Source organism: Limanda limanda, chromosome 8 (genome assembly GCF_963576545.1).
Source record: "Limanda limanda chromosome 8, fLimLim1.1, whole genome shotgun sequence".
NCBI classification, from domain to species: domain Eukaryota; kingdom Metazoa; phylum Chordata; class Actinopteri; order Pleuronectiformes; family Pleuronectidae; genus Limanda; species Limanda limanda.
The window spans coordinates 21,720,049-21,746,582 of record NC_083643.1 but is presented as its reverse complement, the minus strand read 5'-3'; the positions used below and the strand labels follow the sequence as shown (position 1 = coordinate 21,746,582).

The window sequence follows — 26,534 nt, the reverse complement described above, 5'->3', positions numbered from 1 at the left end:
TGTAAATGATTTTGAAGAATGGTTCATGTGTAGTCACAGAATTGTTTAAAGTTATGCTTTTCAGGTTCTCCCCTTTCCTTAAGTGTGTCACAGGTATTTCTGCACATGTAATAAGTTACAATGGTTAAGTTGGAACCATAGTGTGTCCTTCTCTCCCAAAGAAACCTTGTTTGCATTCCTGACTTTTTTTCATCAGGTGTCAATAGCACCAAGTTACACCTAACCTACCCGCATGACAGGTAGATTGAACTGAGGCCACCGTTACCATGGTTACAGCCTTGTTTACAACATACAGTGCATATTGACAGCATGTAAACCAGTTCCAGTGAATCCCCTGTAAACAGGCAACGTATGTGAATGACATATTTATGCAGGATATGCAAAAGCAAGGTGGACACAGTTTTGCATTTCACCTGAAGGGGTTTATGATCTGATGAGATTTAAGATAACAGCACATGGAAAAACAAATAAATTCCCTCGAAGATGACAATGTCAAAATGTAAAAGCGAGAGGTTGGAAAATGTCGTCTTTGAAACATCAATCTGTTCACGGCCCTGCACTCCTCACCGTTGATTAGAGAACTGCTTATTGAAAAGTCACACACTGATACACACACACACACACACACATGCAAATACACAAACTGACACTGGCGCTGGCTGCTGTTTGGCAGGAGCCCAGATCCCCTCGCTGAGCGCACACGCCTCGCCTTCGCTCCACGATGAGGGAGTAATGGAAGCCATATGTGTGCATGGGGCACAGCTGCAACCGGCGTCACAATAGACCGGCGTCAGAGCTCACCACACTCAAACAGTAGTGCCGTGCCCTCCAATCTACCCCCAACCCCCCCTCCGCTAACCCCCCTCACACATATGGTTAGCCCCCCCACCCCCAATTCTGCATGCCACCCGCAGCCTAAGCCCTCTTCCCTCCTTCCAACCGAGCCCGTCCTGAACTCCTCAACGACTCCCTCAGCACAAACCAGCTCCACGTTCAGCGGAGGAGCTCCAGACAGGCTGTGTTGATGTGCAGGAGTAAACTTCTTTTCAAGGTTTCCTTACATGAATCAGTGTGGTCATGAACCTTTGATTAGAAATAGAGGTCTCACAGAAACAAAGGTGCCATTGTTAAGAGTACAAGGAAGGTTACAGTGTTTTTTGTCTCCTGTCAAGTTCACAGAGGTAAAGCTGTGTAATTCATTTGTCAAAGGGCAGAAATCCGATAGGGATGACTGATCACTAATGTACTGACAGCTCTTCATATTTTGGACAATAATTAAATCCAGGGGTTGTGGTCAACTGGAATCCAGTCAGTTAAAATTGTACTTGCAACACATTTTCACAGCAGACAAATAGTGTTGTGAAAATGTAACTTATACACAATATCTGTATCACAACCGATACCATGAAAACCTTTAAGCAAAGTGGTCACAGTTGTTACTGCAACGCTACATTTCTTGTCACATCACTTTCACTGCAGGACAGTCGCTGGAGGAGCATGAAACTCTTTATACAACTGTGTATCATTCACAGGCGGATACAACGCTCATGTATGTACGACTCTTGAAACCATAACGCCACCAGTGGCCAAATCCACAGGGTATAGTTCTGAGTGACTCTGAATCATAAACATTGCAACATAATTAATGCCAGACACGAAAAATGCATTGAGTGATTGAAAAGGCTTATTTCACCCACTAAAAAAGGGCGATTGACTCCTTTCCCATGGCCATTAAAGGAGTTTTTTCCCTGGTGAGTCATGTTCAAATTTTCATCACTATACCGATCAGAGCCGGAACTAACACAAACAGTGTCTACCACAGAATCATTAAACCAGAGACTGAATGACAATTGTATTAGTTCCCATCGTAGACAAAAGCCGGATGTTTGTAGGCTTTTGTTTCCACTGGTTTTTTGACCAGTGGAAAAGGAGCTCTCCACTTAGATATTAAAGACTGTTGCATGTGTTTAACTAATAGGAGGAAGGATCCACGCAGCCATTGAACCTCTCAGCCAGACCTAAGACAGCTGAGGGTCTTCGCTCCTCAACGTCCCCGACCCAGGGTCTGTTCTCTGGACACAAGAACAGCCCCACAGGCATGGGCAAGGGCCGCATCCCCAGTCCTACCTCCATCATGGGCAGGAACTCTCTCGGTAAGTAACATACACGTATGTGCACTTTCACACCAGTGTTTCCTTTACCAATAGCGTGGAGAGCATGGGCCACCAAGACCACAGCTTCTCTGCCCAGAAGAAGAAACAGCACGGGCTTCGCTGACTTGTTCGACAAGAATCCCAGGGCGTTGATGATGCTTTGCCAGCCAAGATATAAATCTTTGGGGAAACAATGGACACATACATAATGTCTCACACACAAACAGACACTCCTACTCTTTCATACATCAGCGTATTGTTTTGCATCTGTACTGTACATTCGGAGTAAGTACGTTAATCGCTCCAGTGTAAAACGTGATCTTCCCCCTCAACCGGAAAAACAAAACCATCAGCCTCCCAAACACCTCCCTCCTGCCCGCCACACACAGACAAACCGAGCAGCGCTGCATGCGGCTGATAGGCTGCAGACACCTCAGCTTCATGGGCAGACCTGTGTGTGAGTGTTTGTGTGTGTGTGTGATTGTGTTTTACAGGAGTCCAAAGCCCTGTATTTAGCCCCAATGAAAACCCCAGCAGCGGAAGCAGTGAAACCCAGCACACGTTATTTGGTTTTTAAGAGCTTCCTCACATCATTGTCTGCCTGCGCTAGACCTTTTATGCCCCTACCTCTGCTATCTGTTATTAAGGCCAATCTAAACCCTCTCATTATATCCCTCCAGAAAACAATTTCACCAGCTCCTCTGGAGTGGCTTTGAGGACGCGTCGCTTGTGTTCCCTGCAAAGTTATTTTTTGCCCATTTTAACGGCCACCCAAGCATGCAGTGCTTCCTACTTGTGTGCTAATTAAACGAGGAGGGCAACGGAAACTTTGCATCCTTTTATTTCTTCTCTTTTTTCTCTCTTCTTCAAATGTGCACCAGCTTAAAAAACAAGTGTGAAACAATTGTCGTGTTTAGACACAAGTGGACTGGAAAACTACTTTAGCAACATTTGTACCGTATAAGATATTTTCATCAATTTCTTTTAGATGTTAAAATGTAAATTATAACAGGAAATGTGCATTACCATGACGACTTTTTTGGTTTTCAGAACTTTGTCTTGAAAGCTTGTGTAACATTTATTAAGGGTCACAAAATCACAGACAAGCACACAGCTGGGTTTGAACAAAAAAAAACAGTGTTTATTGGAGATAATAATTAAAATAAAAAGATGCTGGAGAATGAAAACATAATTCAAATACCAAACTATTTTATCATTGTGCCATAGAGTGTAAAATCTGAGAAACAATATTCTGATACTTGTTTTCAAAACTGCATATATATTCATGGAGACGTTTTTAAGCTCAGTGGAAAGGGGGTTATACATTGTGAAGAATTTCCTTCCAAGACATAAACAAGTTTGGTTATGTCAAAAAATACGAGATCTCCCAATTTTTGATTTCCTCTGTGTTCAGGGCTCCTCAGAAAAAAAAAGTTATGACTCATCAGAATTCAGCGACATTTTAGTCAGGATATGATGACAGTTGAAAAGTTGTTGCTTCTGCTGCCAGGCTATCGGCAGTCAAAACCTGACGAACCCACTTATTCCAACTTTACTGTCATGCCAGACAAACTGACACTCAGTTTCCCCTCTCTCCTATCCCGTCCTGCCCTACCACAGATATCCTGTCCAGCCTCAACCCCACAGCCTTGTTTGGGGACCAGGACGCAGTGATGAAGGCCATCCAAGAGGCGAGGAACATGAGGGAGCAGATCCAGCGCGAGCAGCTCCACCAGCATCAGCAGCATGCAGGACATCAGAGTCTGGAGGCCAAACTGTCCGCCCTCAGCGGCATGACCCTCAACAACGGCAACAAGGTTAGTGGCACGGACAGTCAGGTCACATGTGACAACATAAGAGCACAAACTGATGAGATTTATAGGAATCACACGTTTTCAATGCAGTTTTCACAGGTGTCTATTTCCTCATCCTTTTTAAGTATCTCAAGAATTCACAAACTTCAATCTGTAAATTTGTCAACAATAATACAGCCCATCATTTGGAAAAGAGATTTTATACCTGGACTTCATTGGGGCGCTGTTTCCCAAAATCCATCTGTTTCACATTTTATATGGTAGAAGAACTAACTAATTAAGAACTGCACATGTCATACTTTGCGAGATAGGGCTTTTTTCCATCAGGCTTTTATTTATTTTAAAGTAAGACAAGTCTCCGACGCAGAAAATGCAACAGTTATGAAACAACAAAAAAAAAGTTATTCTAAACATTCAAACAGACTTTACTATTTGGAAGTACACTCTTACACTCTACTTATTATTGCACTGATTACGGCCTTTACTAGTAAACAAGTACTTTTACAATGTGGTATCACAACTTCTCCTTCAGTAAAACATGTGAACACTTCATCAGAGCATGCAGACTAATGTGGTGAGGAGAGAAGCATTTTTATTCATATATAGCATAAAGATCAATATAATAATCATACACACACACACACACACACACGCACACACACACTCACACATACACCTCAGTAGATCTCCTTGCTCCTGCATGTGTCACATTTTGTCCAGTATTCCATTTGCTGGCTCCTCAAGGTTTCTTCTCCGCTCCTACACAAATTGTAAGAATATTCATGGATGAGATTTGGTGTCGTTTGGCTCGAGCTGCAGTTTTCGAAAACTTCTCTTTTCTCCTCTCATCTCTGTGGCCACCCAGAAGCTAACTGCTTTGAAGAGGGAACAGCTGGGCCAATGACAAGTGATGGTTTTGGCGTGTGAGCATGTTTGTGTGTCTGCCTTCACTGAGACCGAGTGGGTGTTTTTTCGGAGGGGAGATGGTGTTAGCTTCAGAGTGTGTGTGTGTGTGTGTGTGTGTGTTTGCGTGTGTGTGCACGTGTATAATAGAGTCCGGCTCTCTTCTCTTGTCCTGGAAGGGGGGATCCCGGCCTCAGGGTTTTAGCCCAATTAATGGGCCTTTCTTAGGGAAAGGACCTCTCCCCTCCACATTCACCTCGTCATCCCCAGCCCATCTCCCCCTTGGGCTGAAGGAGACAGGGCCTTTGTACCAGGATCTTATATCCAGAGGGAAATCCATATTCCAAAACATCTTCAATCAGTCTGATCGGCCAATCACACATTCGAAGGATCAGAATTTCAGTAAAACGGGGAACATGATTAGACGGGCTTTCCTGCCCAATTGATCCCACGTTACTCGCAAGGCCGAGGAGACGGAGGAGGAGAGGAACTCATGAATATTTTAGGGGTGGAGTCTTTGAACCCTCCAACCCCAAGTAGGTCATGAATGGTGCACTCCAAGGATAGGCTGTTTGTGAATTTTTTGGGACTTGTTTGTCTTGCATCTTCAGGAGGAAAACATCCAAAAATATGGGAAAATATATATCTCTGCTGCACTTATCCTCAGTCCCAAGTTGATGTTTTTACAAGTCATACTGAGAAGCTCATAAATATAAATTATACAACTGCCTTAACTAATATTTGTTTATTAAAATTTAATGTGACTTGTCTGCTGCAGGTCCGGCAAAAAAATCAGAGCAATGTTTCCAAACAAGTTTGTGCTTAAAAGAGCTTTTTCCAAAAAGTTGATTCTGAAATGATCACAGATTAAGGTGAGTGTTTTGCAAGGAGAGCCCGACACTCTTCTTAAGCTCTATACTTTCCAACTATAGGAACAAAACCAAAGCAATGCAGTAATTTGGTTTATAGGTCCATGTCTCCTAATAAAAAGCTCATTTGGAAAGTCTCAAAGTAATTGTTTCCGGTTCGTAGATGACAGCAGGCCTCTGTGTTTGTTGTCAGTTTGTTATTGGTTCCCTAACAACAGCAGCTCAAAGACTCTTTCTTTCAGCTTTAAATACATAAATTTGTCTTTGGGATGGTGAAGGGTTTTTTTTTGCACGTGTGTCTCTTTTTTTCTGAAGCTCGCAAAGGCTTTGCTCTGTCTTAAACAATTCATGGATGGAACTTGCTGGATACTGAGAGTGTGACTCACCCATTCCACCTCGGGAGGCAGCGAGACCAGCGCTTTCTCTTTACCTTGGATTTCTGTGTTGTTTTCTGCTCATTGAATATATATTTGTTACTCACATCTTCCCCTTTGAAACTTTAAAGCTGTGCCCACGTCTTCTAGTTGTACTAACACAGTGTATTCAGCTTCTTTGGAATGAGACAACTGCTGTAAACAGTATCTTTGAGAACATTGGGCTATTTATTGCCTGTGCTGATCTGACTTAAAGAGGGTCGTCGCTGTGTCGTGTGTGTATGTGTTTATTTCGCTTTCTGTTTGTGTATTTTTGGCCCACAGCATTCATTTCAGGCATAGACGACATAGACATTTCTCTGAGAGCTGAAACAGAACCCGGACTCCCTTGTGTGTGTGTGTGTGTGTGTGTGTGTGTGTGTGTGTGTGTGTGTGTGTGTGTGTGTGTGTGTGTGTGTGTGTGTGTGTGTGTGTGTGTGTGTGTATGTGTGTGGCAGTGTGTGTGCCTGTGTGCGTGTGTGTACTGGCTCTGTACTGGCCTTGGCCATGTTAATGTCATTATAGCCGGTGTACACACAAGAGGCCTGGCCAGTTAGTGGCATTGTTGAGTATCACCTTACGCTTACGTTGCTTCCAGCTGGCCTGCGGCTGCCAAAGCTCACTGAAATAGCCACTGTGTATAACTGTGTGGGTGTGTGCATGTATGTTTTGTCTGTTTGCCTTCATGTGTGTGTGCAAAAGAACGAGGACTTTTTTTCTAAACACCCACAAAACACTCCGGAAGACCACTTGAAGGAAAACATTACGTTTTGGAGAGGTTGGCGCAAAATTCCCTTTTCATGTCTGAAATAAAAACATCAAAATGTGCCATTTGTCCCGGTAAATTCTTTATAATAGAACAGAGTCCAGCTCAGATTGTAGTGTGATAGTGTAGGGCTATGCATTACACAAAAATACACTGCTTTGAATAAGGAGGGACTACTCTTCCTGTTTCCGTTAGCTGGAAATTTGGGGTATGGCAGACGGAGCTTAGGTAAATCTACAGGCCACATAACAAGGTTTTTTGTTTTGCTTTTTCCCCAATGGTCCTGCACACAATCACTCGTACAGTATGATGGGGACACACACATCGTTCTCATAACTTAAGTTGACCAAAGAATCAATGTAATAAGCTGCACAGAGAGGAGGCTGAGGGTTTGGACAGGTTGAAATGTGAAACGTTCATCAATTAACTTTTAAGTAACTTTCAATAAGTTTACAATCAGGAAGATTTTCTTCTTAACCTTTGTATGTTTAACGTTAAACTTTACCAGATCCAACAATTTTTAATAATCTTTTTTTATTTTGTCTTGTGTCTGTATCCTGTTAAATGTAGTCGGTCAGCACGCTTGCAGTTTCTGTTGGAATAGCGTAAGACGTCTGGAAGGAGGAGGGGAGGGAGGAAATGGTTGTATAGACGTTTATATTGGCTGCCCTGGCGAGTTTGGTCTGTGTAGGAAGCGAGCTTGTGAACCCGACAGCTCAGACGGTTCCAAGTCTTGATTAAAGGTCGACGTAATGTTGCTGTATTTGAGGGCTGAATGATATATGTACACTACAGAGCTGAGTCTGGCACCTGCAAATAGACTGTTGAGTGTCTACTTCTTTTGGGATTGGAGCTTCAAAGGGTGGAGGGTTGGTGTTGGGGTGTTAAGGGCTATGAATAAGAGGAATGGTGAAAAGTAGATGGAGGGGAGAAAAAAAAACAAAAAAAACAGGCCGGGGCTGACTGACAGCTCTATCGACACACAGCGAAGTCTGGAAAAGGAAATAGAGAAAGAAAGATGAAGAAAATGAGAGGAGAGAGAGAAAGCTGGGAGCAGGGAGGGGGGTACAGACAAGGTTGCCAAACTTGATTGGTCCGGGAGGAGACAGTAAACGGTTGCGGGTCAGTTGGAGGCAGGCCGTGCTGGCGGTAGGCGAGTTGTAACTGTGGTAATGAGCTCAATGCGTTGTGGATTAAAAAAATACAGTGAAGTTTATAGAGCGTCGCCTTAGCAACGGTAGAGAAGCAAATGCCAAAGCGAGGAGAGACCAGGCGGAACAAAAAGAGTCGAGTGTCTCTTAAATTTAGAAATATACATTCAGCAGCAATATTAAGCTCCGGACCCAGTGAAAGGAATAGTGTGTTTAAAAATACTTGAGCAGCGCAGATGTGATTTGTTTCTGCAGTACTTGTTTGTACTGATTAATGGGAATGCTCCACTTTACTTCTGTTTTTTAATTTAACTTGATGTTTTTTAATTTGTCTTCTCCTTGGTTTCATTGTGTTTAATTAATTACGTCCTTGGTTAGTCAGCTTCCAAGTTAAGTGCTCGCTAATTCAGACCTGGCTTAAATAATAATAGAATATCAATCGTGCCGTGGGTGAGTTTGACTGTGCCAAAGCCAAAGTGGTGCCAGGCAAAAGTTTCCCCTGTAAGCAGTGTTAAAGAAGTGGAGCCTTATTCAATAGAGCAGACAATACAAATGGAGTTTAAAAAGCTGCTCTGTAATGTTTGTCCAAAAGGCAACTGTCCAGTATCAGAGACGGACCTTTTCCCGTTTTGCCTTAACAAGGCAAAGACAGTTCCTTATTGCATATGCCACAAGGACTTTCAAGTAGACCAAAGTCGACCAACCGCAGGGAATATTTGCAAATTTGGACCCAGGTCTGCTGTTAATCTGCAGTTTGGATCGGTCCACCTCCAATGAGGCTGTCCTGGTTCATTTTTCCAAAGTCCTGTCTTTATACTCTGCATTTGTTTTCCGTCGGCCTCCTCCCATTTACCAGTAACAGACTCAAAACTTATTATAGGTTTGAAAATGATGTCTTGTGGTGCGACTGAGATTCTATGCACAGTTTGGTAATTTTGGTTAACATAATTTTTTAAGCTAAATTAAATTTATTATCTGATTTTTTCATGGAGAGAACCAAAGCTAGACTCACTTCCAGAAGTCAGACATTATCATCATGAGGAGACATCTCTTTCTCCAAGCTATTGTTTAGCACTACAAGCGTTTAAAGGACTTCTCATTCGACTCTGAACCCTATTCTTGTCTCTGGACTATAGTTTTCCGTTCCACTCCTCTTTTTTGCTTTTGCTCCCCTCTCTCCATCTCATTCTGTCATTCCCTCTTTCTCTCGTTTCTTTAGTCCTTTGTTAGGCGGTTGCTTCCTGCGGTGAGCATGGCACTGCCCAGGCACATGTTCTGTGGTGGGCCTGATTACAGCCCTGCCGTAGTGCTGACATTGGCCCGCGCCGACTCCTCATCTATAAACACAGACACACACGCGCGCACACACACTCTCACATACACACCAGCGCTTAAGTTCCACCAACTCTGCCAGCGGCTACCGTGGCATGACTTCATCCGGCAACCATTCCTTGCGTCAAACAAAATGCCTCTGTCACCAGAAAAAAGGAGGAGAGCTGAGGGGGAGGGAGGGGGGTCAGAGGAGAAGACGAGGGGAGAGGAGAGCAGAGGAGGAGTGTGGATGTGCGGTAGCTGTGCGGAGGGTTCGATGTTTTCCACCACAGTTTGGGAGTGTGGTGGGGTAATTTTAGCTGGAAGGCCCTGGGGCCGGCTGCTGGTAGAAGTTATTTGTCTCAGAAGAGAAGTGGCAGGCAAAGAAGACAGAGACACAGAGAGGTTCGGGAGGACGCCGATGATTAGCACCGCTTTGGAGCAGCTATGACTTGTCTATTAGCTAATGGCATAACCAACATCATTACTCATTTAGCTCAGATACAGTAACAAAAAATGTCCTCCATGCCAATTCAAACCAGCGATTAGTTATATTGTCATCGCGACTGAAGTCGTCCGGGGTCCCCCAAATGAACAGATGCCAGACATGTTGATCCAGACACTAAATATTAAGAAACTGATTGAAAATGAAAACTTCATAAAAGTGTATTTCTGGGGGACATTTATCAAGCACTCGTTTCAGATTCTCTGCTTGCTTGTGCTAACCCCTGAAACCTCTTCTTGAATTGCAGGAGCGGCTGCATTATGAGACGCTGAGCCAGCACCTGGGGAAGCTCGGAGAGGATGCTGGGAAGATGGTCCACCGGGTCATCGACCTGACGAGACCAGAGGATCTGGATGGTGAGCACTACTGCTGCCCATCTGTGTTTTTTATTGCCCTTCCCTTTTATCCTCATCTGTCTCTTGCATTTTTGTTCCTTACAATCTCGGTAATTTAGAATTCTAAAAAGCAGGACAGATAATGGAAGCCTAAAGGGAAACGAGTTGCTGGAGTATTGAAGAGTCTAGTTAGAAGCAGTCGCATCCTGTTCAGACTAAATTAATACCAGTGACCCTTAACTCAGTGGGCCCCTTACAGAAGAGGCCCTACTTCTAGTAACTTTGTATCATGGAGCTTTGATGACGACGAAGAGCCAGGACATACAGGTATTTAGCAAGTACAAATATTTATTGTGCTCCTCAGGAAGCTAGGAGGGACAGGAAGGTGAAGGACACCCTCCACAGCTAAACAGAGTGCTCAATGTCAACATTTTACGCTCTTGACATTTTTTTTTACACTGTTATTATTCCTTCGAGTACACAAGAGGCTGAATTCTCCTCCTTTTCTCCGCAGCTAGTGTTTGTGACACAAGATCCCACCCGGTACAAATATGCAAACAAAAGCAGGTGAAAACAGGCAGCGAGTCTGTAATGGTCAAGAGAGTTTAGCGCAAATAAGAACTATATCACTATGTCTTTCACTGAAAGTGGTGTGAGGACACTGACTGTTTCCCTCCACCCATCTGTTTCTCATAAAGCACCACTGTTTACAGGGTTGAGGAGTGCTCATCGTGGTTTAGTTTAGAGTCAGACAAGTAAATATGGGAGCATAGGCATTGAGATACCGTCTGTTTGTGCAAACATGTTGAGGGCATCCCGACAAGACCCCCATCAGACATTTATTATACATCCTCCTACAAGGGGCCTCAGGAGGGAAGAAACAAACAGGAAGAGCTCATCCTCATTGCTGCCTTGAACATTTAAAGTGTGAAAGTATGTGACGATGACAAACATGTAGAAAATGACATTTCTTTGTGTCACATAGGGAATAATGTCACAGAGGCCCGAGTGTTCAGGGAGGCGCGAGGCAGGAACAGCGCCGAGCCCCACATCAAGAGGCCCATGAACGCCTTCATGGTTTGGGCCAAAGACGAGAGGAGGAAGATCCTGCAGACTTTCCCCGACATGCACAACTCTAACATCAGCAAGATCCTCGGTGAGATATTATATCTTTATACGAAAGACCACAGAATTATTTCAACCTTTGGTGGTACGGGGGGTGCACGTGCACAAGACAAGTGACAGAGACATGGACGTGAACAACTGCAGCTGAAAGTTTGCGCTGGACACACAAACCTTTTAAGATGATACAACAGAACACACAGCAAATCGAAAGGCACACAGCTTAACAATGTAGCAGCAGTGCAAATCAGCATGTTAGAGATCTGTTATGTTATAATGAGAAGGGTCAAAATTGTTTTGGTTCATTATGAAACTGTGGCAGGACAAATTAGAACATAGTGAGCTGCCACAGTCTAGATAACTAATGGGAAACACTGCTTTGACATGGGATAGGGGATTAGCCCCGGTGGAGGTTTGTGCCTTCAGAGCTTTTAACTAATTTGTACATGGGGTAAAGTAATTGTGCTTTGAGCTTAAAATGTTTCTTTTGGTTATTAAAGTAGTTAAATCTGTAATTTAATTATTTGTTTTTTACAAGGGGACAAAATCAACCCCCCCATTCGTATTATCCTCACATTTGTGCTCCAACATTTTGTCACTTGATGCATTTTCTGAGCTGCTCCAACGGGAGTGGAGCTGAGGCATTTTTATTAACATCCAAGATGGCGGCCTGATGTGGCGAGGTCTGTCGAATCCACCAACAAGAGGGACCCATTTGCAAATATGAATGAATGATGCCAGACAAATTGAGGCGCTTTTTGGATAAAAACAAGAACAATGTTCTCAGTCGCTGCACACCTTACAGATGCACTCTCACAAACACTTAATGAACAAAAATCGTCGGGCCACAGAAGTGCTTTTGCATCCTTCCATTATCTTGTTTTCAATGACAGTGCTTCTGGCCGCTGATGTCCCCCCTCGAATCTGTGAATTTCTTTCAAGGTCGGCCTCTCTGCTCATTAGCTCACTCTGCCACTATTTGCTACAGTTCACAGGGTTTCTCACCAATATTCGGCGCATTATAAGAAGCACCAGTGTTGTTCGACCTGGAACGCTCCACACACAGAGCTCCACTGTGTCGGCCTGACTAGTGTGATGGATGCATTCAGTTAAAAAGCAGCCGTGTTGATACTAACCACCTCGACACAGATAGCCATTCACACGGTACTGAGCGTAACGTTTCTTCCTGAAACGTTGGTAAGGCTTCCACTGTCCGCCGCAGGGCTCCAGTGAACCTGAGGGTGGCTGAATGTAAATGCTCCTCCTGAGCAACGCTAACAAAGTGCTTTTTCTTAGGTGGGGCTGTCGCACTGACTTACAGCTTCGAACGGGCTCTGATAAAGGGAAGGATTGTGTCGTGCAAAGCGAATGTTTTTACTTATTTATAGATATCCAAGGATATCAGTGACGGGATTCAAATTCAAATGCGAATTCAAATAGCCGTGATTACAGTCAAATACGAACAAGGAGCTCCTGCTGGTTTGAAACACTGATCATTTTCTAGATAATCATCACGCGACTGTGGTGACACTGGAACAAAAAGCAAAACTCAAAGTGCACAATTGTGTACTTTAACATCGCTGCATGTGTGTGTGCACAATGTACGTCTTTCCAACATAATAACACAGCTGGATGTCCGGGAGTGGTTTGCCTAAAAAAAACACCTCCCTGTTTCCTGTGTCAGAAAAGTACAAGAGCAGTTTTTGATAAACCTTGATAAACAGAGGAGCGAGGCAGCGTGTGTATAATGAGTTGCCGGAGTGCTTCGCAGATGTCCTGCATTCCTGCAGTAATGGCCCCGTCCACTTGTTCAGAAGGTGCTCTCACCAAGGAAAATAACAAGTACACAATGAATCATTCTTCTGAGGCGAAGAGGGAGCAGAGTGTAATCCACTCCTGACTTTAAACAGCCTCCTTGGTTCAAGAGTCAGTTGTGTTTGTTCACATGATCATTTTCCACCAGGAGAAAACGCTGGCTTTTGTGTCTTTACCGGGGTCTCCGTCGAATGATTGAAGTATTGTGCAGCTGAAATGGCAGTGTGTTAGTCCTGCTGGATCGCTGTTTCAGTGGCCATTTCATCTATTTCACCGCAAACTCACTGTTAACAAAAGCTTGTCAAAACCTTTTTCAACACTCAAAACTCAAAGTCATCTTCTGTCAATTCTGCCATATGGGCATGGATAGGGTTGAAATGTCATTTCTCCTTGAAACCCAGTGTAAACATTCTAGCAGACATATAAGTACACAACATATATGTAACGCAATTTATAAGTACACAACTATTATTACACAGTCAAAAAGGCACAGGGTAGATATGAACTGCAGTGTCTCATTTGAGAACAAACCGGAATACTATAAAATCGATTAAGCAGTGCAATACTTAATGACTAATATGCAGTTAATATACAGATATTTTCACATTTAATGTGCATTAAGTGTATTTCTTAACACACAGACATAGCATGTTTTACGACATAGCGATTCAAAGTAAAGCAACACCAGAGACTAAATCCACATTTCAATCCCTCGCTCCAGGCTCTCGCTGGAAATCCATGACCAACCAGGAGAAGCAGCCGTACTATGAGGAGCAGGCCCGTCTGAGCAAGATCCACCTGGAGAAATACCCCAACTACAAGTACAAGCCGCGGCCCAAGAGAACCTGCATCATCGACGGCAAGAAGCTGCGCATCGGAGAGTACAAGCAGATGATGAGGTCACGGCGCCAGGAGATGAGGCAGTTCTTTGTGGGGTGAGTAGCAGAGCGAAACACTGCCCCTGAACATCAGGTAGCTTTTTATATAAGTGCTCACACTAGTTCGACAAGAAGCTGCAGTTTTTTCCCCCCTTTGTGTGGTTTTAAAATTGAATTTTAAACGAGGCTAATTTACATGGTTGGGACCTTCGAATGGCAGCGGAGTGTAATCATTTTTGGTTGTTTGATTTATATCCCAGAAATAAGGAGCCACTCATTGAGCATATTTCTTCACTCCTGGTGACTGACTTGCTGAGGATATATATAGAGCAGAATTACAGCACAGTATCCTGTTAACAACTGAATTCTCTGTATTACATCAGTATTTTTTTTAATACAAGGTCTATTTTCTCAGACGTGGCTCGTCCAGCACACCTTGTCCATCACTGCAGTATATGCATAAGACATTTGCACATTTCACAGACTATTGTGCATTGACAGACACGAGCCTTGGATCACAGACTGGCTTTGTGTGTTGCTCAAGAAGACCATGACTCTCTTACTGCACCTGTGACCTCTCAGTGCGGTCGTCTCTTTAATAAACAGACCTTCCTGTCAGCCTCCTTGGCCTGAATAGGGCTAATTTGAAAAAAAAAACGAAAAGAATTGCTCAGATAAAATATGAAGCAACAACATGTTATTAAGAATGTATTTTTCTTTTTTTATTATTCTGATATTTTGATTTTTTTTTACTTATACTTATATTTGTTGGAGGCTTGTGGACGGACTATCAGGGTTTATGGAGCCTTTATGAAAGGTTTTTCTCTGAGCCTCCTGTGGTTCTATCTGCAAAACCCTTTAAACGTTTTCTGAAGAGCTTTACATTTTTTCGAGTGTAGCGCGCGCGGCGAGGGGAATAACAGTGGCATTGTCTTAATGGGAACCAGCCATGGATGTGTTTAAAGCCATCACAGTGGCCTGTGTTTGAGATGGATTTACCAGAGGCCACGGCTTTGAATAGGAGCGATTTTTAATAGCTTGTCATTTATTAAATTAGGACAATGCCGGGCGCTTGCGGGCAGTGAAATTGGACACAGACAGACATAGTGGAATATGAAATGTAAGCAGATGTTTGAGAGGGAACAAGAGCGAGGCAGACGTCACAAGCTAAATGCCACATTTACTGTGTGTGGTCAAGTAAATGCAAGAAAAACTGGGCTTATGATTCTTTAGGCCTGGACTTTCAATCAAAGCTAAATCACCCAGCGTCTAGGAGCCAGTACACAGCAAGGCTCTGGCGCATTCCATACAAGTAATCCAGTGTTGTTTTAATGTGCAAATGGGTCTGTCAGGCCGTGCGGCGGTAATTGTTTCGGGAGACAGAGGAGGGAGAAGTGTGAGGTGAGAAAAGTGACAGCAATCTTCCTGCTTTATGCGTCTCATTTGAGGAGCCAGAGGGCCGGGCTGAGTGATGTACGTTCACCCTCATTCCACCCGTATCTTAACAGGTTATTTAGCTCCATGCTGCTGTGAGCTGGCAGAACGAGCTTGTCTATGTACCGATTTGTAACTGTTACTATGTCTCTGTATGCAGCGAAATAATATAAACTCAAAAAATCATTCCAATGTGTAACACACAAATTAATTAAATTTGTTAAACTTAAATTTAGAAAATGCAGATGTAAAATTTATTTGAAAGAACGTAATTGATTTGTGTGTTACCTATTATTTTGTGTGAAGTAATTTCCACCCTCAAATATCACATTGATTGACATGCAATTATATACAGAAATTCAAGTTCCCCTGAGGATGTGTATCCTTTTTTATAAATATTTTTTAATTTTTAATTAAATATAATTATTTTTGTCTAATACCATTTTTTTTTAACATCCTTCCTTTTCTCTCTTCCCTTGTTTCCCAGGCCTCAGCCACAAATTCCTCTTGGCAACAGCCAAGTAGGGGTAGGAGTTTACCCCGGTGCCATAACCATGGCGACGACAGCCACGCCATCCCCACACCTGACCTCAGACTGCTCCAGCAACTCAGCCAGCCCTGAACTGGCCATCCCCGTCATTCAGAGCACATACGTGGTAAAGTCCGAGCCAGTTGGAGGCAGCAATGGCGGCGGAGTCAGAGCCTTGGCTCTGCCCAGCGATCCCGCCAATGGAGACGAGGAAATGGACATGTACGAAGACTTTGATGATGAGCCGAAGTCAGACTATAGCAGTGACCGTGAGACGCGGGAGGTCATCAGTGCCAACTGAGTGTTCTCAGGGTGTGAGTTGTAAAAAGAGAAAAATTTAAACCTCCCGTTATACTCAGAAACACTTTTTAAGAAAACATAGTTTATTACAGAGACCTTCAGGCAAACATTTAGGACATGCTGCGTCATGCGCTGAGCGTGCCCAGACAGGACACACACTCAGCGGACATGCTCAGAAAGTTATGGACAGTTTATTGATGGATGTCAAGTTGAAGAACAGGGCTGAAGAATGTGACCCGAGAACACAAGCCGAAGAGACACTCAGACATCCAGCTGACGACGAACTTCACTTTTCCTACACGCCGACAATCTTAACAAGAGCTAGGAGAGCGAGAGTGAGAGAGAATGGGAAACAGAACAAATGAACGACAAACACAATGCTGTGTGGTTTGTAAAGAGCATGCATGGATTTTGAAGCATCAGGAATTGGTCTTCAAACGCTATTTGGTCTTAAATGTTTAAGGAGTGAATTAGTTTTTATCATTATGTATTTACATCTTTGTGTTTTCTTTTTTTTGTTTTTCGTTGTTGTTTTTGTTCAATAGACTTTTTTTCTGACAGGTCACTGCCTGTACAAACTCTGGACTGTCGGAACTTGAAATTTGAAAAGTTTTAATATAAATCCTAGCTCATGTAATCTTATAGTCTTACTTTTGTTTTCTTACATTTACAGTGCATCGACATCTTGTTTCTGACAAACTGCTTACATAACTGTTAGATCTTTTTTTTTTTAATATCCCAGCTCAGGTATGATGTGCCAGCTTGTGAATGTGTTTTTGTTTTGTTTTGTTTTGTTTGTTTTCATATAAAAAGAGTGGTAGGACTTTTTTAGACTGTCAAGAAATATGGGGAGCAACATCCCTTATATATCTATTATTATTATTATTATTATTGTTATTATTATTATTATTAGTACCCAGACATTGTACGGATTTAATTCAAATGTGCCAAACCTCCATTCACATTCACTCTGGATGTCGTAGTCTTAACTTCCAATGCTGCAAAAAAGTCTTATACAATCAGCTGTCTCTATCTGATGAGATGAGCTCCTGCTTGGTACCTGCTGTCTTCCCTCCTCAGGGAAGATTTGTTTTCATCGCACTGTCTCAGTCATTCACACACATCCACACATTTCGCGTCACTCAGTGGCGGACCCTCTGGCTTTTAGAAGAGTAGAATTGTATGAGTCTGTTCCTCTATTCCATTGTAGTAGTGCTTTCAAGAACCGCATTGCCCATTGTTCTTTGAGGCCAAACACTTACCACGATGTGCAACAAATGCAGCGCATTATGGTGTACTGAAGCCCGACTTTGATCATTTGTCAAGTCATGCTATGGTTTGATTTCTACCTTAATATACACTTAATATATAATAATAATTCAGTCTTAAAAGTGAACCTTCAGCATCATAACGAAGGGGAAGAAGCAGCCCCACGAAGAACATATACTGTAGGATAAGAGTTATTAACTGTGTTTTCAATCGGTACAAAGATGTGCATAATGTTAATATTTGTATTAGTTTGTTAATATTTTTTTAACGTCTTCTCCGCATCATGTGGGAAAGATACACCAAATTGTTTAAAAAAAATAATTATATAGATGCAAATAAATGGTACTAATAGGTCTGTTATTTCGAAAAGGGTACCTTTTTCTACATCGCATGTATATTTTGAAGACAAGTAAATTATTAAGAGAAGAATGGAGGAAAAAATGGTGCATCATTTTCTCTCAGTCACAACCTTTGGTCGGATCACACAAGTTTTCCACAGTCTGGAGCGAGATGTTCCTCTTTGGTCAGCACCATGCTGGGTTTGAACGATTTTTTCCTCCATTTTACTCAGATGTCACATTCTTTCTCTAAAACGTAATTTTTTTCTTTTTTTTTCCTTCTTTTGTCTATATTCACCACCCTCTCTGCAATTTGAATACGTTTCCATTTTGGACACCTGTGACCTCAGGTGGTTTCTGGGTGCTGTGTTCAGCTGCGTTCTGACTCCATATAACTCTCTGTGACCATATCTCGCAATTTTTACATTGGTTTTTGCTCACGGGGAAAAGGTCTCATACATATAGATTTCAGTTAGTGTCATACACATCCTAAGCACTGGATATAAATAGTTTGTTTTTAGTTTTTTTTCTTTTTCTTTTCTTTCCAGTATTGACTAATGTGAAGTTGTTGTTTGATTTTCAACATGCTAAATTAGAACAGTCAAAAGTCTCTTTTGAGGAAGCCTCGTACATGCCAGGCACCAGTATAATGCCATTTTCTCTAGAAGCATTTCATTTATTTAAACAAACGATGTTGCCTAAAGTGGTCCCATCACCCCTGATCCCTTTCAGGTAACCTCATGCTCTTGTCAGTTGTGACCAGCTTCTGACGTCTTTTGGTCACACACACATTTTTTTTTTTTGTGATGAGTATTGTATTTGAAATTCAATTGTGCGTTTTAACATTTCATTGTATTTATTAGCCAGCTTTGGCTCTAAAAAGTGTCAGTACAAACTTGGTGAGAAAGACAATCAAAAAAATAATAATAAATAAATAAAAAGTTAAGGTGACATTTTCTTTACTAAAGTGCTTCTTTGACTTTTGTGCAACATTGAGAAATGAACATGTCATGAAACCGATTATTTGCAGAGAAACACGTGTCTTTTGTGTGTGAAAGCGCTGTGCACACGTTTCAGGTAACTGCATGAATTCTTATTTCCAGTACTCCAGATAGTGCCCTCAATTTTCCAAGGATCCAATAATTTCCAACACAAGGATTCCTGTTTTTAATATTGAGCTGTTCCATTTGGTCTTATATTTTGGTGGCCCATTACCGTAAATGTGGCCTATTGTTCCATTGTGTGTGTGTGTGTCAGTGTGTGTGTGTGTGTGAGGTAACGCCACACATTCTGAATGTGCTGTGGTGTATACGCCATGGCGCCGGCACTCACTGCAGCCAATCCCAGCGTTTTCAGAGAGAGAAACAGAGAGCTCAGCCATATGCAGCCACATCATAAATCTAATTGTAATTCCCAAATCAACTGTAGTGTCACCCTGTGAGGGGCGCCTGCAAGTTTGTCACACACTCCTTTTATTTGGGAGGGGTGTTTAAAACCATATTTGTGCTGTTGCAATGTTAATCTCATTAAATAAGTCATCATAATTTACATTTCCTTTTCCCTTTCTGCAGCAGGAACATTTAGCTGTTTGCAAGTGAACAGAATGTTTCTGTGTGTGCTTGGTTGAGCTCTCAGCACCTTAAACTAGTTCAATGCAGGGCAGTAGTTTTTTCATTGCTTGATACTCACATTTGTATGTATAGTATGTGCTGCACATACAAACTTTATTAATCTCTGAAAGAAACTGATGTAATCCTCAAGCTCCACTTAGTTTCCCGGTTGTTAAAGCTGCTGGCAGCTACATACAGATTAGGTGTCAGAGCAGCAGAATAGTCATGTTGACTTAATGTCATAACTGTGGCTCAAACACATTTTGGTTAACATTCTATTCAGCTTGTTTTGACACATAAACAAAGTAATAAGGGTTTTCCACCAAAAAGTTGAATTACCTTTTTAAAAATGGAAAAATATAATTAATATATTATTATTTTCCCTGGTTAAAAAAGTGTCATCAGCCGATGAATGTGAAAATTTGTCTACATGAGTCAACTGCAGAGTCAGGTTCAAACATCCATCTGACAATAAGCAGAACATTTTTTAAGGGAATGAGAACTTTAAAGAAGATGCGACCCTGTCCTTATCATCATTGGACCAGACTTGTCTTGTTTATGTAACTGGAACATTGACATTGTTTATTAACAAGACATTGCCATTTTACATAGACATCTTAAAGGGATAGTTCTCCCAAAATGCAGCCAAATCAAAAACAATTGTTGAGAATGGCGACCCCTTCTTCAAACAATTAAAATCAACAGAAATGTGGTGTCATCCCAGTGTCTGTGAGCCCCAGCATTAAAATTCGACTACGGACAGCATCATTTACACCATGTGTTTAGCCTTATTGTGCAGCTTTCTGGAGTTCTCATATTACTCACACGTTATCACGATAGCTGCAGCAGTAACTAGGAGGATATCAGAGGTTTAGACTAAAAACATGGTGTAAATGACACTGTTTCAAGTCAAACATGAATGTCAGGGCTTACGGACACTCAGATGACACAACAGGAGCAGTATGGATGCATTTTACTTTTATTTCCTGTTGATTTTTTACATTTAAAGAAGTGGTACCCATTTACTTCTTACATTTTTGGGTGAACTTACCCTTTAATGGGGCTGTTGCTCCGACCTGCAAGAAAGTCAACCATAGCTCCATGTGCCTGATGACCTAATAGGGTTAGGGTTAGGGTTTTTTTTTTTGTTTTTTAATTGTTTGGTTACATATTGGCCCCTACTACCTTTACATGTACCTGTTTGAATAGTCTGATGCTCATCATGCTCTCCATCACAATCTGGTCTGGAGCCTTGTGGTTGCGTCTCATGTTGAATTGAATTCAATCAGAATTCATACCAAATGTCAACAGCTTTTTTAATTCAAAATTGCCTGCACACTGTAGATCTTAAATCTTAAACAGCAAGTACCTCATATACACTTTTGTATTCAACAATTACCAACTTTCAATTATAATCGAGTTACATTTTTAACTCTAACAAAAAAAGCTCAATCGCAGGTGACGCCCAGGAATTAGACATAAATTGGCTGTGGTTTTGTCCATAAAAAGGATGTTCTACAATATAGAACTATTACTATACATCATATACGATTTATGGAACATATTTTCTTGCAATATAATCATATCCCACTACTAAACAGAGAACACCCAACATATAATTTAAAATAAATACATAATTCCAATATTACCGGGGATTAAATATATACAGGGTAACTTTCTGATAAGAAAAGTTGCCAATTTATGAGATTTTGTGCATCAATCACTACAACTATAACGGGTTACATCTACGGAAAATTCAAATAGGATTTGTAACTTTCTCTAGAGCATTTTTCCGACTTGACCTACGGCTAAAATCTAGAGAATTGGCTACGGAGTTCACCCAGAGTTTGCATTTCACACATGCACAACGAAGCGGGAGGTTCTCCGCACAGACGTGTTCACAACAGCATCAGATCCTTTGCGTTATTCAGGTGAGAGGTGGAGCAGCCGGTTGAGGGGGATCCCCGACTGGATTCACATTTTGACTTCTCCTGGACTTTTACAGACGATATACAAGGAGGTCTGGTGGATAAAGTCTGCAGGAACTACGCAGCGTCGCACTCAGAGATCTGCTGGTTCTCTTGCCGTCTGGCCGGTGATACAGTCCTACTCACAGCTCAGCTTTCTTTGGCTCCATCTTGCAAACCGCCCGTTCCTGTTTTGCCTTCAGCCTCCGCCTGCCAGAACCCTCATCTCTACAATCAATCTTGAATTAATCACTTGTAACTGTGTTCTGCATTTAGCTTCACCATGGGCATTACACCCATTTTATGAGGGTTAAACCATTATACACTTTCTCTATAACACACCAAGCGCTAGGGGCACAGGGAAAATTTTGGTTCAGTAACTTGCCGAAGAGGATCCTTGGATCCTTTGGCAGCTCTGCAGGTCAATGGGGGGGTCGCTGTGGGCAACTTGAGCGCAGCCTTGTGCAGGTCTTTGCTCATACCTAACAAACAAATAAAAGAAAAAGGTTCAAACTAGATATAAAGAGAGAGGGTTTGCCTTGTTATCAGGATAATTGTTTTTTTCTCAGGTGAGGAAGACATTGACATAGTGATCAATTGAGCAGTAATTACAAGGCTTTGATTTCACCTTTCTTTTCTCACAGGTTTCTGGCATGTTTGGAGATGATGAGGCATAATGACATGCTTTCTTCATGAAAGCCCGGTTTTAGATGGAAGCCCCAGGCAAATTCACTTTTTGGCTTCCAAAAATCATCTTGAAGAGTACAGAGAACAAAATCTTCTTTTCTCTTCTTACCGATCAGGCCTCTAGATCAAGAGAATTACAATTTGCTATTACAAAGGAGGAGCCCTCTTCAAACGTGTTGGGCAGGCTCCATCTATGAGGCATCAAAGCCACACTGTTTATGATCATGGAGGCTCCACTAGTCATTAAATCGCACTGACTGGTCACAGCCATCCTCTTTGAGCTGAGAGCTGATGATGCTTAATCATTCAATGCTCTTGATTCAAAAAGGGAATAATTGACCCCTTGCACTTGCCTTGAGTTGATCATATGTCAGGATGAGCACTGTGTGTTTGACTTTACAGATTAAGAGAAGAAGTTTGCATTTACTTAGGCTAACTGGTGTGATGATGGATTTCCAAATAAAGCATGGATTAAAAACACAAAAAGGTTTTTGGTGTAGTGGTTAACAACTGATTCTTTCCTATGACTTCACATCACACTGCTGGTTCATACTGTATCGTTCTCTCGTGGATCTTTACTGCAAAACGACCCAAAACTTACAACTATACAGTAGATCACTCAAGAGATTAGGAAAATGAGGTTGAAACAATTCAACCAAAGGTGGAAAATGAATGCAAAAATCCTAAATGATAACAGTTTAGCTTTAATTAATTAAGAATATCCTTCAGTGAAATCCAGCCAATATCACTCAAACCCGCAAATCTGCACCTCCTGGTGTGGCTCGAGGATAGATCAGGTAAAGACTAAAGTGAGTATCCTCTTGGGAATATGAAGATCTGCAAATTGAATAAATAAACACACAGCTATAAATCTAATAGGTATTGAGATATGGATCACATCGCACTAACCCACGGCAAACCCACTGAAAACACCTCAAAGGTAGGGTTGCAAAATTGTATCTGAAACTCTAATAATAACTTAATTTGGACCGGATGAAATGATAGGTCAGCATACTTGTCTGTCAATAACCGACCTGCCTGCCCACGTTCTCACTGTGCCGGGCCAGAGTCTTTACTGTCATATATGTCGATATGTTGCAGCATCTAACAAAATTATGAATAAAAAAATCCCCCATGCTAACATGCTAGTTTGAGTACTAATGATTGGTTAGGTTCAATATGATAGAGTTAAATGTTTTCTTTGAGGTGATTCAGACACGGTATAGTTGATGTCAAGCTCCTCTTTGCTCTCTCTCCTCAAGCCGGTCATTAGCAGTTGTCAGTCAGTGCACGTTCCTGTTAGTATGGGGGCATAGCTATGACACGAGGGCTGATCAAAGTGCAGCCTGCTTTGGCTAGCTTTTCTAGTATTACAAACCCTAGCTCTAAAGATAAATGCTTACTTCAAGTAATTGCTTCAGACAAGTAGAAGAAGTTCAAACCTACCTGCCTTTGTGTGTCGTGATTGGTTGTTGTCTGAAGCCATGTTATCCACTGCCAACCTGAATGAGATGTGTGCCACGCTACTTGCCCAATGTCAGCTGGCCGTGGCGCTCAAGGATAAGCATTATAATTAAGGGATGGATAAAGCATGTGTTTATTGTATCCCTGAAATTATACAGTGTGACCAAAGAAAAATATTTCTCCTCATATACTTGCACTGCTAAACTTATTACTTTCATTTTGAGAAACACTATACTTTATCAGAGCTTCATTGTAAAACCTCCCCTTGAATGCATTGTTGGACAATTCTTAGCTAATGAAAATTGACAAAGATTGTAAATTGGGATGGGGTTTATGAAAATCCCTAGGGTCAGTCGCCTTGGGAGGCCTTCAACAACAACTAAAAAGCTAAATGAAACACCTGAATAAAAGGAAATCGTTTAAAAAAAAAAAACTCTTTGAAAGGAGTTGCTTCAGCTGTGTCTGTGTTTCCCAGTCTTTGAAACATTGCATAAAGGACTATACTTCTTCTTTTAATGCAGTTAGAAATGAAAAAATAAAAACCTACATCAATTATTCAGGAAAATAGGCAACGGACAAAAGGCCATTTTTTTTTCTTTTTGAGGCAAAGTCCTTGTCATTTTAAGTGCATTAGTCCGCAAATTAAATATTATATGTTTAACGAAAAATGCCACTTTGAAAGCAGTTGGATTGTTTGACTCAAAGACACGGCTGCAGCCTTGATGAGTGGAACTGTGTGCGACCATGAAGAGGTAAAGAACGCCATTGTTGCTAGTGCGCCCCTCATTTGACCTGCTGTCATCCTTTTGTGCTTGCCTCACAGAGGAAGACACTAGACACAGTCAAGCAGAGGAGGAAACTTAGACATTTCAGAGCATGTTGCATCCATTTTGCATGCTCTAATGTGTTTATTTCATCAACTTATTGTTCATTATTCTAAATGGTCTCAGGCACTACAGGCTACCAGTTTGTAGACAATCTCAACAACCTTAGATTATGTTTGTTACATCAACCCTGAATCTCTCTCCCATGACAACAACAGCATGTAAACACACTACATTTTCACTTTATATTAGCTGTTTGCGTTATTTCATCCTTTTCTCTAACGAAAATCAATGCTTTTAACCCCTAAACCTTTACTGCTACTATTTCTCAAGCGTTTATGGAGAGGCTTTATACTTGGAACGTGAATGTTAAATTGCAAGTAGAGTGGTCCAAAATAAGCAAAGTTCAAAATCTAGTCCAATCAGGTCTGTGTCTCCCGGCTGAGTTCGAGATGTGTAACCATGAGTTGGGTTTCCGGTAGAACATTTCTTTTCAGGTTTGGGCACCAATTTCTAGAGCACCTGGACAGACATATGCAACTGCAGCATCAGACTGTGAGGGAGGCTCTATTAAAAATGGTGACACATTTTCTCTACTCACATCCTTATTATTCAACAATATGACCGCAGTCCTGCAGTTGAACTGTGGCACTCTGACGGCCTCAAAAGCCAAAGACCTTGTTTCATGGAGCACCGATCTGAGAGGGAAGTTGTATTTAAGGAGGTCAATTCCATTTAAGTCGTGGTAGGTTGTGTATATTATGCAGCACTGCTAGCTCACAGCCAGAGTAATTTTCTTCACTTTGACATGAGGGTGAGAGGGTGGGATGTATCAGTTGCATATTTTCATTAACCCTTTGAATGTACTTGTTTAATCAATAGAAACTCTTCAGTCTTCTTTGAAAGGTAACTTTACAACCAAAAGAACTGGATAAGTAATCGAGATAACAAACCAAAGTCACAACGACAAAAAAATGGTAGAAATTAGATGGTTTTAATGATCATCTTAGTATCAAGATACTCAGAACTATTATTCATGTGTGGTGATGAAGTTGTCTTCATCTAAAATCCCTTTGCAAATTGTCAAACTCCATCCTCTAATGAAGAATGTCATGCGATATGATCAAAAGCTCTAGAAGAGCTACTAAACCTTAAACTGTGTGGGGAGTTTTTGTCAACTTCTTTTTCCATAGTTAAGAGTGAACTTTCATTTGCCATTTTACTGTCTAACTTTTTCATTTGTTTTCCTTAAAGTATCCGCTGTTGGCAACTAAAGCCTGATTAAGGGCTTCATGATTATGTTTAGGCAACTGAAAGCACTTGGTTAAGGTTCAGGAAACATTGTGGTTATGACAAATATATCACAAGGTTAGGCAACCAAAGCACTTTGTTGAATATAGAGAAAGGTTACGGTCTTGGTAGAATATTGAAAAAGTCAGCGGTGATTTGAAGGATTAGACTGTCGAACTAATGAGCTTTGTACTGTCTGCATCCACTCCGCCTTCTTCCCCTCAAAGTTTCACTGCACTATAACATCACTGCCCTGCACAAGAGCAAAACCATCATCAGTCAACATAATCCAGGTGGCATTACATTTCCTGCTGAATGTTGTATGAAAAACAAGTTTAAGTATGATTCATAATCGACAGGATTTGAGTGCGAACTTCATACAACACAGGTTGGACGACTGTTAACTTCTAAATTTTGCAAATGTAGGGGATTATGAGGTCACATGACGTCAAGATGCTGCTATCGTACATGTTGTTTCAGGAGCTTCAGAACTAGTGTTTTCTAATGGGGAAAGGAACTCTCACTTTTATTAAAGCCTCAGATCACCAAGTTAAAAGTAAAATTTGACACATGTGAAACCTTTTAATTACACTGCTCACTTCTGTCTTTTACGTCCTTTTATTTATCTGTAATCGCTTAATTTAACGTTGGGCTGAAGAAGAGAAAACAAAGTTATGTTGCAGTGTCCATTTTGTCATTGTTTCAAATGATGAACACTTGAATTCATAAAAGTCTTGTTTTTTAAGTCTATATTTGAAAAATAAGAAGTATGTATTGTGACACAGTA

General features: G+C 41.5%; 1 protein-coding gene across 1 annotated transcript in view; it reads left to right on the top strand.

Annotated features, from left to right (window-relative positions):
- LOC133009198 (transcription factor SOX-6-like) overlaps positions 1-16,964 on the top strand; it is a 100,877-nt gene extending 83,913 nt beyond the window's left edge. Inside the window, exons 11-16 of the mRNA XM_061076622.1 lie at positions 1,979-2,153; positions 3,774-3,970; positions 10,133-10,241; positions 11,206-11,376; positions 13,879-14,092; positions 15,957-16,964. Coding sequence (XP_060932605.1) covers positions 1,979-2,153; positions 3,774-3,970; positions 10,133-10,241; positions 11,206-11,376; positions 13,879-14,092; positions 15,957-16,299 — 1,209 coding nt within the window. The 3' untranslated portion in view covers positions 16,300-16,964. The remainder of the gene's footprint in view (positions 1-1,978; positions 2,154-3,773; positions 3,971-10,132; positions 10,242-11,205; positions 11,377-13,878; positions 14,093-15,956) is intronic.
- Positions 16,965-26,534: the final 9,570 nt, after the last annotated feature.